Source organism: Dysidea avara, chromosome 13 (assembly GCF_963678975.1).
Source record: "Dysidea avara chromosome 13, odDysAvar1.4, whole genome shotgun sequence".
Taxonomy (NCBI): Eukaryota; Metazoa; Porifera; class Demospongiae; order Dictyoceratida; family Dysideidae; genus Dysidea; species Dysidea avara.
The window spans coordinates 3,448,277-3,463,148 of NC_089284.1; the positions used below are offsets into that span (position 1 = coordinate 3,448,277).

The 14,872-nt window shown below is 38.3% G+C and overlaps 2 protein-coding genes across 3 annotated transcripts; one reads left to right on the forward strand and one right to left on the reverse strand.

Annotated features, from left to right (window-relative positions):
* Positions 1-2,182: 2,182 nt before the first annotated feature.
* On the reverse strand, positions 2,183-3,573 carry LOC136242934 (neuferricin-like). Its single transcript, XM_066034438.1, has 3 exons — positions 3,381-3,573; positions 2,554-3,221; positions 2,183-2,444 (listed from the first exon to the last, which is right to left on the reverse strand). The coding sequence occupies exons 2-3, from the start codon at positions 3,219-3,221 to the stop codon at positions 2,267-2,269; spliced, it is 846 nt and encodes a 281-aa protein (XP_065890510.1). The 5' UTR covers positions 3,381-3,573; the 3' UTR covers positions 2,183-2,266.
* Positions 3,399-14,787, forward strand: LOC136242879 (probable tRNA (uracil-O(2)-)-methyltransferase). Of its 2 annotated transcripts, XM_066034373.1 has the most exons (10): positions 3,399-4,128; positions 10,257-10,325; positions 11,507-11,617; positions 12,778-12,849; positions 13,282-13,388; positions 13,459-13,519; positions 13,595-13,717; positions 13,766-14,075; positions 14,124-14,240; positions 14,350-14,787. In XM_066034373.1, the coding sequence occupies exons 1-10, from the start codon at positions 3,433-3,435 to the stop codon at positions 14,580-14,582; spliced, it is 1,899 nt and encodes a 632-aa protein (XP_065890445.1). In that variant the 5' UTR covers positions 3,399-3,432; the 3' UTR covers positions 14,583-14,787. The 2 variants fall into 2 exon arrangements, with proteins under 2 accessions (XP_065890445.1, XP_065890444.1); XM_066034372.1 differs by having other exon boundaries at positions 13,459-13,717.
* Positions 14,788-14,872: the final 85 nt, after the last annotated feature.

Here is a 14,872-nt window from a genome sequence, read left to right on the forward strand (position 1 = left end):
GTTCATAAAATGCGCAGCTCTTACGGTAGTTCACAAACTGCGCAACAATTTATAAAATTGTTGCGCATTTTATGAATTCACAAAATGCGCAGCGCAATTTATAAACTGCGCAAATTCACAGATTGCGCCTAACAACGTTAATATATTCTAATAACATACGTTTATAGCTCGCCGGTAAATCGAGTGCGACGCCGAGATTGTAATAACATCTAAGCTAATCTGTAGTTATAGTACAATAAATATATTCAATCAAGGTTACTCAGACTTGCTATTCTATTATATACCAGCCATTGAGACGTCATTCTTTCCTCCCTCCCCGGCTTTTCCTGTCAGCTACAATTATCTATTAAATCAGTGGGTATTATATTATGAGCTGAGACGAGTGGCTCAGCTATATCTGTCTGGTCTTGTATGCATTGTTGACTTTTGGATGTGAGGTAATTATCAAGAAACAATTATTAAAGGCATAGATTTTGTAAAAATATAATATAACTATATCACGTACTGTATTACAATGGCTACGTGTTTTATGCCACTGAAACACTTCACTCCTGAAGATACTCATACATAAAAAATGGAGCACACATCACCGTACTGCAATCATTGCTGCTAGTCTTTCTAACTGTAACAATTTCCTGGCCGGGTTCAGTGTACACACAGCGGCGGAGGAAGTAGTTGATATGAGGGGGGGCTCCGCTAAGCTGACCCACACTTATTTCTATAGTTTGGTAAGGTGAGACCAAAAAAAAAAAGTCACAACCATCACCAGCTACCATTTCTAGCTGATAAACTACATAAAAATCCTTACATAGCTCGCTACACACTGACTACTTTATTAGAGTGACTGCTCTATTAGAGTATCTCGATCTTTGTCACGGTTTTCAGCCCCACTCCAAGAAAGATAATTTCGGTGTGATATCATTCTGAGGGGGGGCTTTAGCTCCCTACCCCCCCCCTTTCCGCCGCCTATGGTGTACACTACTTTGATGTGTTAGCTGCTGGCTGCCATTATTGGTCAGATCACTTTGAGAACATGCTGGGACACTGAAATACTAAGTAGTTGCTTCCCAAGAAATAATAAATGTAAAATTCACATGTCAAAACTAGTGACTCTGATGTGATAAGGAAATGCTTGATATATAAGGACTTCATCTCTTACTTATACAAGGCAAATAGGTGGCTCAATTAAATTTACAAACTGAGGATTTTATGAATGGCCACCATCTTTCAAACTTGATGAAAACCCCTAGTGGAACAAAATTTCTAAAATTAAAACCCTTCATAACAGTCTATTTATATGTGGTGTACAAAGGGAACCTAACCACACGACTGACCGAGCGACTGACATAATTTAGTGGAAGAAAAATTTAACTTGTGACAGAATTGTATTGTTCCTTCTTGAAAGCAACAGTTTTTGAAGCTGATCAAAAGCTATTCCATGTACAATGGTGTTCAGCCTAATTCCATTGTTTGACCTAGAACGACTTGAACAAAGTTTAGTGGCATTTTATATTGCTGGAAAACCACTGATAACATCAGATGATAAAACTTAGCAGATTGATGATGATACTCATCTTCCCTCCAATTTTTTTTGCCTCTATGATGGGACATAAATAATGATCACAACAATCTGGCAGGCCATGGAAATTGTGCCCCTCCAAAATGTATACGTAAAGACAACCAGTGTTGGGCAAGTTACTTTGTAAAAGTAACTAGTTACATATTACTTGCAGCTGAACTATTTAGTTACAGTTACATATTACCCATAAAATAAAGTAGCTAACTGTAATAATATTACATAATATTATATTACTTTGTGTCCACAGCCTTAAGCTGTCACATGTGAAACTACCACCTTATCACGTGACACGATTGCGTTGTTGGACAATGTGCAAATCTTGATTATAAGTAAGAAGCTGGTGTATAAGCCTCATTCAGTAGGCTTCATTATGGCTAGGCATTACTCAGTGGATTACTAATGAGATTAATAACTTCGTTACTTGTAGTAATAATATTACGTAACTATATTACTTAGGTAACGCATTACATTTGTAAGCAAAGTAACTTAAGTTATATTACCTGTTTTTATAGCGTATTTCGTTATATTACTTAGTTACCACAAAAGTAATAATATTACATAACGCGTTACTCCCAACACTGAAGACAACCATACAAACTCAAACAACTTGCAATGTTTTCTGGTTGGTTATAGGTCAACTGTTTAAGCAATTACATAATACATCTGATGAAATACTATTATAATTTGTCACAGTTTTCCAGGAGGTTTGGTTTGACATCTGATTGAGTTAGGGTCACAGTTGGGATACTCCTTCAGGTTAGGGTTCCCAAGATTGTCAGGATGCACACATGAACACCTCCACTCCCTGGAAACAGAACTAAACAACCGCCGAGGAAACCCAACCCAATCTCGATGAATACCTCCACTGAAATAAAACACACATAGTAAACTTTGTACTAAAGAAGATAACATTATAACAATAGATGCAACTTTGCGTTCTAAAATACCAAACACACTAACGTACTAAAATTTACCTCTTGGAGGAACAGTATACCTCTCCACCTTCAGCCTCTGACCATTTGGAGTTGCAGCCTGGGTATTGGTTCTGCTCTGCCTTCTCATTTTTTTTAAAGAGTACATACTTCTCTTTCATCTCCTCAAAGTATGTCAGCTCCTCTGTGGGTCGGCCATCTTTGTCGTAAAAAGCCCCAATCACTTTACCATAAAACGTGTACTCCTTGTCATAGAAATCAATCCACACTTGAAGCTCATTGATCTCAGCAGGTTTCAAATCTCGTATATCATCTATCAAACCTTTCTCATTAAACTCGCCAGTGACAAATGCTCTAGTCCCATCTACGCCGCTGAAGAAGTTGTATCCTCCATTGGGACCATAGTAATTATCCCTTCCCTTTTCCACGTCAAATACACGTCCCATTACTGCCAGTAATATTGGCTTGTCTGGTCCGTTAGGGCCATGTCTGGCCAACTCCTCTTTAGTAAGTAGACGCACATTGTCACCATCACGTAGTCTGGATGGGCCAAATGATAATGATTCATCTGCCTTGCCAGCACTAGTGCCGTCTTCTACCTTGTCCTTTTTGTGTACACCATCTTTGCTATCTTGTATATAGTGAGTAGGTAGGTAATAAGCTAAACCCAGTAGTAGCAAGGCACATATGATCTGTGTGGCAGTCCCCATCTGTATCACACAAAGGACAATTTAATTAACAAGTTAAACAAAAATCAATACAGTTTATAGCAACGCAGCATGCACAATATATGCAGACAGATACATACAAGAATGCAGCTTGATACATAGCAGAATGCTTAACGGGAAAAAATGCAATTGTTCGCTTACCTTTATTCGGTGCGCATTGATTGGAGTGGTCAAAATATTTAGAATACGGAGGATGGAAGGGCTGCAATTTAAATTGCACCACGATGTAAAATGTGACAATGTTGATTACGAAGGCTTTAATAATGCCACAGATACCTGGATACATCGACCGCAAGTCGTTAACAGAAAACTGGCGGGAGCTGTGGTTGTCAAGCAGTTTACTATGCCGAGAGCTCGACTGAACGAAGCCATTAGCTTAGCATTGATTAACAGTGAGGAAGAAAGCGTGACCAAAACGGAAAGTGTTAGTTGTCTTGTCAGAAAACTTCTACCGCGTACAAAGCACGTGCCAGCTGCAACTGAGCTGGTTGTTAAGGACGATGAAACCTTCCGTGTGCTATTCCTACCTGTTGAGCACAGTGATAACTTGTTCCCATATTGTCTGCAGTTCCTCCCATTAACTAGTGAAGTCATTCTAAAGTGGTGTAACTGCATTAAACAGCCGTGTTGTCATGGGGATGGAAAACTCACTGATGTTCTGTGCTCTGTTCCAGAATCTGATAACTCAGTTCCCATTCCAGAAGCTTCTGGTGGTGGTATCAACATTGTTACACTACCATGGTTAGTGCATGTGTTGGTACCCAAGGTTGTAACGTGGGCTCAGAGTAAAGATGAGGGAATGGCGAAGAAAGATTCACTTGTACCACTGGAACACTACATGCAAGTGTACCAAATGTTGAAGAAGAAATATGCTGCTCCTTTAATAGAGGTGAGTGTGTATTGTAGATGTATAGTGTAGTATATAATGTGTGCATGTGTGTGCTGCTGAGTGCACTATAAGGGTATTTTAATTTTTCTATTGTATCAAACAGTATGGTAGTACTGTTTAAGTAGGGATCCCCCCCAAAATGACACGTGCCGCCTTCAAAAATCATCCTAGAGACATCTTATGCGATCAAATCACCTTTATGGAATAATATTAGTCCATCTAACTGCATTAAAAACAAGAAAGAACTAATAGGCAGCTGGATATAGAATTTTTTTAAACATTGCTAAAACTCAGATTTTAGTATCACTGCCAGCCTGCTTGCCTGACCAACAGTTGCAAGCCTAGAGGCCAAGTGAAGCAACACACGGCCACCATTTTAACAAACTCACCAGTGGGATGTGCCTTTAGGGGTTCTGACAAGTTTGTGCCCTCTGCGCCTTTCCTTTAATCTTCAATCAGGCTGATCATCTTGCTGTTGCAATGAATCGAGGCCTTAATTTTCCCTATCACTTGGTAGATACCTGTAACTTCACGTTAATCATTAACGTGATCTTGGTTGATCAATAAAGATCGAGCACCGAGACTCCGTTATTGGCTGTATTCATAATGCTAAAATATGAAATAGTGACACGTCCCTTGCTGACTTGAGATACTCTAATACAGCAGTCACTAATAGAACAGTTATACGTGTATAGCTGTATGCTATAACAAAAAACCAAACAAACTAGTACATTAAAAAGTTATTAAGTTAAAAAATGAAGTAGGGATTCAAGCGATAAAAGGTAGTGAAACAAGAGATGAATGATGGTATTACAACATAGCTCAGTGGGAAAATCCCTACTTTGCCATTGAACAAACATGATTGTTATAACATGCCAATGTAGGGATTTTCCCACTGAGCTATACTGTATTACCATCATTCATCGGATCCCTATTTCATTTTAAAAGTAATAATAATAATATACTAGTTGTGTTTAAGCCATTTCTGATTCTGAGTCTAGTCGCTTGAAATGGTATCTAAGTATAGCACTGTAAACTCACGGTACTCGTGAAGTGCATGTTGTTTTTCTACAAAGCTATATACCAGAAGAATAGGTAAATTAAAGGCTTGCACTATACCGTTGTGGCTAATATTCTGGTACAGATCATAGTGAAACACTTCTTGAAATTGGCATAATCTACTTTGTGGACTGGGCTCACTTGACTTACCAATTGGCTCTTGTACTGCTGGAGATATGCTAGTACTGCTGTTTTAGATCGGTTGTATACAATCACTGGACTGGACTGGACTAGTGGACTGGACTGGTGGACTGGACTGGTGGACTGGACTACTGGACTCAGTTTTTTTTGTTTGTTTTTCATTTTAGCACATATTTGGGTAATTGGTTGTAGCTATTGCTACATTGAATGTAAAATATGCAGGTGAATCTGTCTACTTGGCACTGTCTGTTATCTTAGAATTGTGTGCAATTCTCTCTCTCTTGGCATAATGTCTATTGTACGACTACCATTTGTCTTATCATGAAGTACAAACCATACAGTACATGTGTATGTAGTAACCATGCAAGTTATAGTCATGGAGTCAGCTAAATTAAGTGGTGACAGTTAACTGCCTTGCTGTTCAATAACTGATAAAAAGGTTCTATAGTTTTGCATGACGGCAATAACAAGTGAAATCACATGCACAAGATTTCAACCAATCAAATTGATTCATTTTGAACTTTAAACTATAATTACCGCATGCGACTTCTGTTTTAGATTTGTTGACACACAAGAACTATTAGAACCTCTGTACATAGCTGAAGCTGGGCAATGTTGACAAGTCTGGCATGATCACATCTTTCTTTTGTTTGTGTGTGAGTTTCTTTATGTGTGGAGGAGTGGTCTAACTACATGAGACTAACATACTTGCAAGTAGTTGCCAAAATATTTGGTTAAAAAAGGGAAAATACCTGAGTCCAGTAGTCCAGTCCACTAATCCAGTCCAGTAGGTCCAGTCCACTAGTCCAGTCCAGTGATTGTATACAACCGTTTTAGATCACTGCAGTCATGTGTGAATGAATTTATCATGAAACGTGTGCCAGTAGTTGAGCTATAGCTTTTGCTACTTTTCAGTTTAGCCATAATTAATAGTGAATTCACCTGTAGCAATATTGAATGGGTGAGACAGGTGGCTATCTAGGCACATCACTGAAGTTTAATCTTCTGTGTGGAGCAGCTGAAACTTAAGAAATGAACCTGTGCTATAGTAGTAGTCTCTACCTCTACTAGTGTATGCATGACCTTCATGATCTAGAAAGTAGGGGAGTCCAGAAAACACGGAATAACGGAACAGCGGAATAATGGAATAAGTGAAAATTACATTCTTAACATTTTACTACTATATATACAGTCTATAGCATTTATACAATACTCACCTCGTAGCAATTCCACAGAGAATCACTAAGGTGATCCTCAGGGTGATCTGTAAATAGAACGAGCACAAAACTAACTACCCTAGAATAATCTAACTAAGCTAAAATACTTTCTAATACACTTTACTACAAAATCGCTACAACACTAAGTTCTTTCTGCTACAGCTACTTATACCAGCCGTCACATGAGTAACTGCCCGAATTTATTAGAATCAAACTGCACAAAGTGATGTCAGCTAAATACAGTACTTAACCTTTTGAATTTACATTAAGCTTGTTTGGCGATAGATAACTAATAGGTTAGCCAAAGTAGATTATCTCTGAGAAGATTTCTTAGGATGGAGTGTTGTCACTAATAAATTCGGGCAGTTACTTGTGTGTGATGGCTGGTATAAGTAGCTATAGCAGAAAGAACGTAAAAGTGTTGTAGAGATTTTGTAGTAAAGTGTATTAGAAAGTATTTTAGCTTAGTTAGATTATTCTAGAGTGGTTAGTTTTGTGCTCGTTCTATTTAAAGATCGCCCTGAGGATCTCCTTTGATCGCCTTAGTGATTCTCTGTGGAATTGCTACGAGGTGAGTATTGTATAAATGCTATAGACTGTATATATAGTAGTAAAATGTTAAGAATGTAATTTTCGCTTATTCCGCTGTTCCGTATTCCGTATTTTCTGGACTCCCAGAAGGTAGAGCAGTATCAGCAGTTGTAACTTGATATTTCCAGCATTACAAGATGCCTGCATACATGATGGCACTGCCAGTTGCAATGTACATACAATGCTAGCAATGTAATTACTGAATTACACAAAATAATTTGTGATTTACAAAATATGCTAAATTACGGTATCTACAAAACCTAATTATCTAGGTGAATTTAAAAGCATTAAAATTATATACATGGTTGATTAACTACCTATTTAGCTAGAATGGGATACTATTAACTGCCTGCATGGTTTTAGTAGAAGTAGTATAACATCGACTTGTTTATCTACACGTGCGCGCGCGGCGCACACACACACACACACACACGTGTGTGTGTGTTCAGTCCTATACCTGCTTGTGCAATCTCATCATGCCATAATTTAATCACTTGCAGCTTTCAAAGAACAGTATGAATGATGTTCAGTCATCATACTGCTACCCATTGCCCTATGAATTAGTGTTTACATCAGTTACATGGTCCTTATTGAATAGAGCATATGGTACAATTAGGTCTATTTTGGTGTGAAGATCTTGGTACATTATTCTCTGTGTGGAAGCATCTGTCATGCTGGTGCATCCATGTGCAAAGAGTGACCCATGCAACACAATTAAACAGAGACCATAAGAGAGAAATGGGTGTTTGAGTACTGTTGTTTTCATGTTTGTACAATTCAGCTTGTTCTAACTACATGTGTAGTGGTGGTACCTTCAACAGATCACATGCTTTTATTTGTGTGTTGTAAGACTTGTAACAATAAAGTAACCATGTAGTCAACTAGGTTTCATATTTATATAAACACACGTGTCTCATCATCGTTGCACAATCAGTAAAGCCATTCTTCCTTGCAGGAGTCATTACAATACATACGTACAATACAACTACAAAAACAAACACTACAGTTAGCTACAGTTAGCTACAGTTAGCTACAGTTACATGTGAGCAATACAGACTTGTTAATCAGTGAAGTGTGGACCTGTAAACCTGGACACTTGGTCGTTCCCTTAATATATAGCTGGAGATTTTGAAAACAAATAGAAACACTTGAAATTTATTGAAATTGAAAGCCTAGTGTTTTGCTTCTTTTTTTTTTAAATTTCAAAGTTAGTTGCATATTACCTGCTTTCAAATGTCTACAAATATCATTCATATGATTTGGCCATTGGAGGCTCTTGTGGTGAATTACAAGAACTTTGGCTGCAGTGATTTGTGTCTCTGGCAGTGTAGCTGACAGGTACCTGCCATGTGTGTGTATGGTATACAGCATTTTATTGTTATTTTGTACCAAATGCATAATGAGGATTTTCATTGGTAACACAGGCATGCACAACCACATTATGAAGTTTATATGATATTTCACTGCTGCACAAGAGTCAACTAATACCTTGCAATTATCAAAGCTTAGGTTGATTTGTAACAGGATCTGAAAAAAGAGTCTTACAGCCTTTCCAAATTTCCATAGTTTTTGACTAATCACAACTCCTTATGTTTTTATATCACCTATACTGGAGGGGGTGAGGGGGAGGACAAGACCATGTGCACTACAAATCGCAAACAAAAATATTTTTATTAAACATAGTCATACTATCTGTTGAAAGTAATAAATCACACAACAATGTGATTGTAATTATGATCACTGATGATAACTGATGATCACTGCAACTGTTGATGTGAAAGATGTGACCACCACACATCATCGTCACTGTAATTCTAATTACTCCATAATGGCAGCATTTTTATAAGCTTGACTTGCACCATTGTAAACAACAAACCAAGTAGAATCGAAAGATGTATTGTGCCCCTACCTCTACTTTTTGTACAGGGACTATTCAACTTGCATGAAATAGTTTTAGTACTTGTGCACTATTCATGACACATACATACATCATGCACACGTCATGACCTATCCCCCCTGGTAGGAAGAATGTAGTTACCAGCTTGGGGAGGTGAGGAATCACCATAAGATACAATACCATATCCCAATGGTGTTTCAGTGTTGTCCTTTGGGAGTCATGGGCGGTTTGTCTCTCCCTGTCATAGTTGTCAACCATGACCCCTAGGGGATTGTCCAAGTATTCATTCCTTCATGTGCAAGAATCACTGAGTGGTGTCACTGGTTTAAAGTGAACGATGTCATTTTATTTATTTTGGGAACTTACTATCCCTGACATGAAGACAATGTGAGTATGATGTGGTATTGTTCTGTTAAGGAACTCATAAGCTAGGTATAGATACAAGCATGATGGAAATGGCTATCCATGAATAGCTCAAATTTCCTAGCTTTGCATCATGGGACATAAGGCATGGTTGCTCAAGAAAGTAACCCATTCAATTAAAAATTACACTTCTGACTAATTGTTTTACGTGCTCTTCATTGTTGCAAAAATTCCACTGTTGATGTGACAATTAGCACCAAATGGTGATTGTCTGCAGCCTCTGAAATATTTGGAGGCTCATGCTTGGAATTTCAAGCACCAATTTACTAAATATAGCATTTGTTTGACTGGACCAAATTAAATTCATACATTCTTTACACACACAAAGATCACAGTGTTGTTACACTTTTGGTCACTGTTCAATGGCATTCATCTATTATGGTTATTACAAATGTAATGCTTTTTACTGGCCAGTTGTCACCTGTGACCCAATAGCAAGGGAGGGATAAGAGTTTATTATTGTCCAATATTCATGACAGCCACACCATTGATCAACTTCATTGTCAGTGTGGCTGTGATCCTGTACATCATGTAGCACTGCACATACACACAATGCTGGAAATAACAGTTGGCCATTTTCTGGCTATTTTTTGACATTTGGAAATGTGTAAAGTAGCACCAAATATGGTAGTATTCTATAACTTCATATTTAAAGTGGTCCTCAATAATGTTTGTATTCTAGTTACTAAAGAAAGGAGGCAAATTTTGTGTGTGTGTGTTTGTATATGTATAGTGTATATTCATTCCTATATATGTACAATAGGTTTGTGTATGACTTATCTGAAGTTTATTATTTACAGATGTGGCCGGAGGTAACAGATCCTCTCAAGTACGTGTATGAGGACATTGCAATTGCATCCTACCTAATAGTGAGTCACTTAATAATGTGATAGCAATAACTTACTCTACAAATAAAGTAATTTTCTGTTAACTAATATGGATACTTTATTAAAGGATTTTCCAAATTAAGAACTCATAGAAAAATAAAACTTCCAAAATAAGGACAAATAATGTTGATGTCAGCAATTCTGTCTGTACATTTTATTAGGAACCCTCTGTATTGCAAAATACGCACATTAGTGGTTCTACAGTGTCCACCATAGAGAGGTTCCAACCCAAGAGTAAGGAAAGCAAAGCTTTACAAAATGTCTCGTGTTCTTGTTAATTTGTACACCTATGTGTGCTGATGTGTTACAGCAAGTTACACTAAACAGTGTGAGCTTTGTATTGTAGTGTTTCTGCCTTGTTTATTATTGAATTATTACCACTGTGTTGTTTTGACAGTTGATGTTATAGCATAACTTGATTTTTAGCCCGGCATGCCTAGCCTATGCTTTGGCAAGAAGGTCATATTGAGGTAGGGATTGAACTCACTCCATTTTAGGTGGTAGGCTCTATGGTCTTTTTAAGTTGCTAGCTGCTTTATGTGACAAAATGTTACATGAGCAAATTTGACAATCTGTGGTTGAGCTGCGATTGGTTCAACAGCATTAAGTTGTATGTGTTCAACTAACAATTTACTAAGTACAGGGTCCATTACACTCATACCCCTCTTATATTTTCCCTAATACAAAGCTAATTGTCCCAATAGCTAATATGTGTACCATGTAAATGTGTGTTTGAGCATGTGTGCACATGCGTATGCATGCATCTGTGTTTCCTGATCCCTGAAATATTTTCATCTCATTTTAATAGACAAGCAGTATTATGGATGATAAGAAATGCACAACTTTACAACATGTTGATGAATATGGCCTCTTGCACATGAGGTTGTAATCACATCCATACTATGAAGATGATATTCTAATATCATACTACAAGGCTTGTGTAACCAATTGTTGAGCTCACATTTGATAGCTCTGCCCAGTATATGGGTGCATGTATTTCCTCAGATTTGATATTTATCAAGCTGCTACAGATTATGAATTGCATTTGTGGCATAAAAATGATATTGCAATTCAATCTTAATGTACATGTAGTGTGTGTGTTTGTGTGCGGTTTGCATGTGTGCACACACTGACTGTACCTGTACAGACCACTAATTATCCAGGTGCTATGGGAGTTGGAGAGGAAAGAGATGAGACTGGATGAGAAAAAGCAATCCTTTATTGACCTGGGCTGTGGCAATGGCTTATTGGTCTATCTACTAACCATGGAGGGTGTGAGTTACTGTGTAATCTTTCCTTGTGTATGCACTCACATGCATGCACACACACACACACACACACACACACACACACACACACACACACACACACACACACACACACACACACACACACACACACACACACACACACACACACACACACACACACACACACACACACACACACACACACACACACACACACAAAGCGATGCCTATGCGAAACAACATCAACTTGGCATAACTGGACATCAAACCTGGAACCTTTCAATTACCAGCCACTTGGCTATGCTGCTTCACACTCACTCACTCACATGCACAAGGCATGGAAGAGTGTGTGCATGCATGCGTGTGTATGCACTGTGCACTACATAGCCCATGGATCATCAATCTACACATTGAATAGCTTACAAGGGAGGTATGGAGGGGTAACTTTCCATGTAAAGTGATAATAATAATAATACAACAGTTCTCATTTCCAATATGCTATACAAAGAGAACCTACCAAACTGTAACTTCCATGAATACGTTAATGATCTGGCAGATGGTATGTTTGCTGATGAATATGTGTAGTGGTGGATGAAGTAATGTAGTGTATACTTAGCTGACCATAATGTGATGATAGGGAAAATATAGGCTGTGCTTGTTGATAGACATGTAGACTATTGGCAAACTGCACTTGGCAGTGTTGTCAACTATCTTTGGCGCGCTCATAATTGGATGAGATGAATCCGATTTATGCACTGGCGCATGGATGTAATTCCCTTTATCTCATCAGTACAATCATCAATATGAAATAATGGCTTATATTACTTTCTCATTATATTACGCTAGTATAGTTTGTGTGTCATTATAATAGGTGCTGGGTTATTTTTCAGTGGTATGTACTATAGCTTTTTTACTCACCTTAAATGTCTTGTGGAAGTATCGCAGATGACTATGAAGTTCATTTTCTTGTCGTTAGGTATATAGTGTATTTTTACAAGTGTTTGTACACACTGTGTGGGTTGAAGACTTTATTGTTTTAGTATATTATACACTGGGAGGATCCATATCCTGGTGTTCTTTAACATCCTTAAAGTAGCAAGGGTTCTTTATGGACAATAAATTGTAGGGTTTATGCACACTGAGTGGCTGATGACTTTATATTAGTGAACGTGTTGATCCCACAGTATCCCGGGGTCGGTATTGATGTACGCAAGAGGAAGATTTGGGACATGTATGGTCAAGGGGTCCTTCTAAAGGTCAGTGCTTGTGTATTTTAAGTGTTCTATAGATATACCAGAGTGTGGAGGTTTAACCACTCAAACTTGATTTATTTTTTGCCACTGATCAAGCTTTATTTGCTTATCTTTGTGTATTGTAGCGAGTTTACCATAATTTCTGATGCCTTACCAATAATCCTTTGATGCTTTCTGTCACAATTCATCACCACATATGTGTGTTAAGTGATTGCTTGAATGCTTTCTTGGCCCAGATAAAGCACATTACCATTTATAGTAATGCTATGTAAGGTTTTTAGGCCTTTTTATGGTCTGTTTCATGTGGCAGTTAAACATCAAGATTTTTATCACTCCTCAAATTTGTACTCCACATGTTGGTGTTGCTATAATAAGGTATCACCATATAAGGGCAACCGCGTTATCTCACCTTTTGGTCACTTTGTGTTATCATAGGAGGAAACTTTAGTGCCATCAGAAGCCACACAATACCCACACTATGATTGGCTTATTGGTAATCATTGTGATGAGCTGACGCCATGGATACCACTCATAGCAGCAAGGTTTGTGGTCACTATAGGAACTGCCTTGTTAACAATTGTAGCCAAGATGTTTTTGCTTCTTCCCACTCAGATCAAGTTACAACACAAGATACTTCTCAATTCCGTGTTGCTTTCATGATTTTGATGGCAAGGTTGTGTGTGTGTGTGTGTGTGTGTGTGTGCGTGCGTGTGTGGTGTATCAATCCTGCAATATTGCTGTTTCCCAGTATTGCCGATCAGACCCCAGCCAAAGCCAGTATGCCAGTTACCTTCAGTACACTAGGGAGATAGGGGAACAGATGGGGTTCATCATTCAACAAGATCACCTGAGGATACCTTCAAGCAAGAAGGTGCACCATTTTCACTAATTTCCCCACATTTTAACCCTCATATTGCAGGTGTGCCAGATCGGAATGAAGCGAAGTTATTCTCCTGCAGAAGAAGCAGTTGTTGATAAGAAGCGAAAGGAGTTTTTACAAGAGCATTGTCGGCCAACAGAGAAGAACTGCAGCCACTCTAATGAACAGGAGGTGGTTGAAGCAAAGCAGTGGGCTGCTCAGTTTAATCCCCGGGCATCAGTAGAGCCAGTGAAAAACTGCACACAAATTAAGAAAGATGTTCAGGAGTACATAGTGCAGAAATTGACATCGACACTCTTAGAGACAGTAAATATGGTGCCATCAGAACTTGGACCTTGGAATGTCGGAGGTGAATTAAAGTTATGTTTTTAATCCGTATTTGTAATTATGTTTTTAGGAAGAATTGCACTTAAGGAAGCAGCTATGTTAATAGATCCACCATTACTGTCACAGTTAAAACAAGAACATGGAGGGCTTCAGACACTGTTCAGAAATCATCACCAGATTTTTGTAGGTGAGATAACCTATACTTTCCTGGTTCACACTATCTTGGTTGTGTTACATAAACTAAGTAACCTACTCATTCATGTTATCATGATTCTTGTTTCCTCCATCTACAATAGCACGAGAAGGCTACGTGCAACTTCGTGACTGGTCAAAGAAGAAAGATGGAGGGAAAAGTGTGAGCAGAAAAAGAAACAAGCCAAGCTTGCAGAACCTACACCACAAAACAACTCTGTGTTGGTTTCACACACACCATCCTCAAGGCTGTCCAAGATTGGAATGTTGCTACGCCCACGGACTAGAAGATCTCGCCACCAGACCGCAGTTTTCCCATGCAAAACCAAAGAAATAAACATTGGCTAAAAACGCGTTGGTACAGGTGAAGATAAAACGCGCTAACCATCGTCATTTTGGCGCAGCAGGGATCATTTCTATAAAACTTTTCTATCACCCCCTATAAAACTCATTTAGTTTTGTTATTTCACCTCACCAACACACACTTTGATGTTTGATGTCATTTTGTATCTAATTTCTGAAACAAATTACTCGTACAACCACCTGGCGTGACAACTCGCAACAAAATTCTCGCCAATGATCACTCCTGGCTAACGCAAACATTTACATATCCAGAATAACTGCTGC

What these genes read in the sequence shown, in the direction of transcription:
- LOC136242879 (XM_066034372.1), top strand. Translation starts at nt 3,433, where the DNA reads ATGGAAGGGCTGCAATTTAAATTGCACCACGATGTAAAATGTGACAAT. An exon ending in ATCTACTAACCATGGAGGGT is followed by an intron (nt 11,618 to 12,777) that starts GTGAGTTACTGT and finishes TTGATCCCACAG; the next exon opens with TATCCCGGGGTCGGTATTGA. An exon ending in TCATCACCAGATTTTTGTAG is followed by an intron (nt 14,241 to 14,349) that starts GTGAGATAACCT and finishes CATCTACAATAG; the next exon opens with CACGAGAAGGCTACGTGCAA.
- LOC136242934 (XM_066034438.1), bottom strand. Translation starts at nt 3,221, where the DNA reads ATGGGGACTGCCACACAGATCATATGTGCCTTGCTACTACTGGGTTTA. An exon ending in GTATACTGTTCCTCCAAGAG is followed by an intron (nt 2,445 to 2,553) that starts GTAAATTTTAGT and finishes GTTTTATTTCAG; the next exon opens with TGGAGGTATTCATCGAGATT.